Source organism: Brassica oleracea, chromosome C6 (genome assembly GCF_000695525.1).
Source record: "Brassica oleracea var. oleracea cultivar TO1000 chromosome C6, BOL, whole genome shotgun sequence".
NCBI classification, from domain to species: domain Eukaryota; kingdom Viridiplantae; phylum Streptophyta; class Magnoliopsida; order Brassicales; family Brassicaceae; genus Brassica; species Brassica oleracea.
The window spans coordinates 667,712-668,473 of record NC_027753.1 but is presented as its reverse complement, the minus strand read 5'-3'; the positions used below and the strand labels follow the sequence as shown (position 1 = coordinate 668,473).

The following is a 762-nucleotide window of genomic DNA, read 5'->3' as shown; positions in this document are numbered from 1 at the left end:
GATCAGCGTTCCTGAGCCACTTCTACACGAAGTCTAAAACCGCGGCTGTACGGCACATGATCTCCAATTTCAAGCAGAAGTCGGATGAACCTTTTCATGAAGCTTGGGAGAGGTACAAGGAGTACCAGAGAGAGTGCCTGCACCATGGGTTTGACGATGATTATATATTGGAGGTATTCTATGATGGAGTGAGCTATGAGTTTCGAAACACCCTTGATTCTTCGAGTAATGGAGACTTCATGACTCAAACCACCCCTGGTGCGTTCGAGCTGATTGAGAACATGGCTTCAAGTTCACTAAACAAGAACAAGGAGCATGACCGCTCGAAGAGTGTGAACAACATATATGATCTCGCTGCAAAGGTCGACCAACTGCTTAAGGGAAACCAAAGCCAAGTGTTCATAATGAAAGAAGCAACTCTTGAGAAGAGTGCCGGTGACCTGGCGGTTGATGCTGAAATATCAGGAGAGGAGACGATCAGCAAGAGGTGAGCTACGTGAATGGGCAAGGATGGCTGCTCAAAAACTACCACCCAAACCCTAACGTGAGGAACAACCCACAACTTTTCTGGCCTAAGCAAGACAAACCAGCTGATCCTGCACAGAGTAACCAAGGTCAGTATGCCGGGTATCAAAAGAACTACCAACCCCAGACCTATGTTCTAAGCCAACCGCATAACAATCCACCTCAGATGCAGAAACACCAAAACACTCAGCCAGCTACCTCCGCTCATGTCGCTGTTCTGCAAGATGAGACAAAAGT

General features: G+C 47.4%; 1 protein-coding gene across 1 annotated transcript in view; it reads left to right on the top strand.

The window, feature by feature from the left end:
* Positions 1-56: 56 nt before the first annotated feature.
* Positions 57-762, top strand: part of LOC106297143 — a 2,137-nt gene continuing 1,431 nt past the window's right edge. Inside the window, exons 1-2 of the mRNA XM_013733425.1 lie at positions 57-262; positions 466-760. Of these exons, the coding sequence (XP_013588879.1) occupies positions 57-262; positions 466-760 (501 nt within the window). The remainder of the gene's footprint in view (positions 263-465; positions 761-762) is intronic.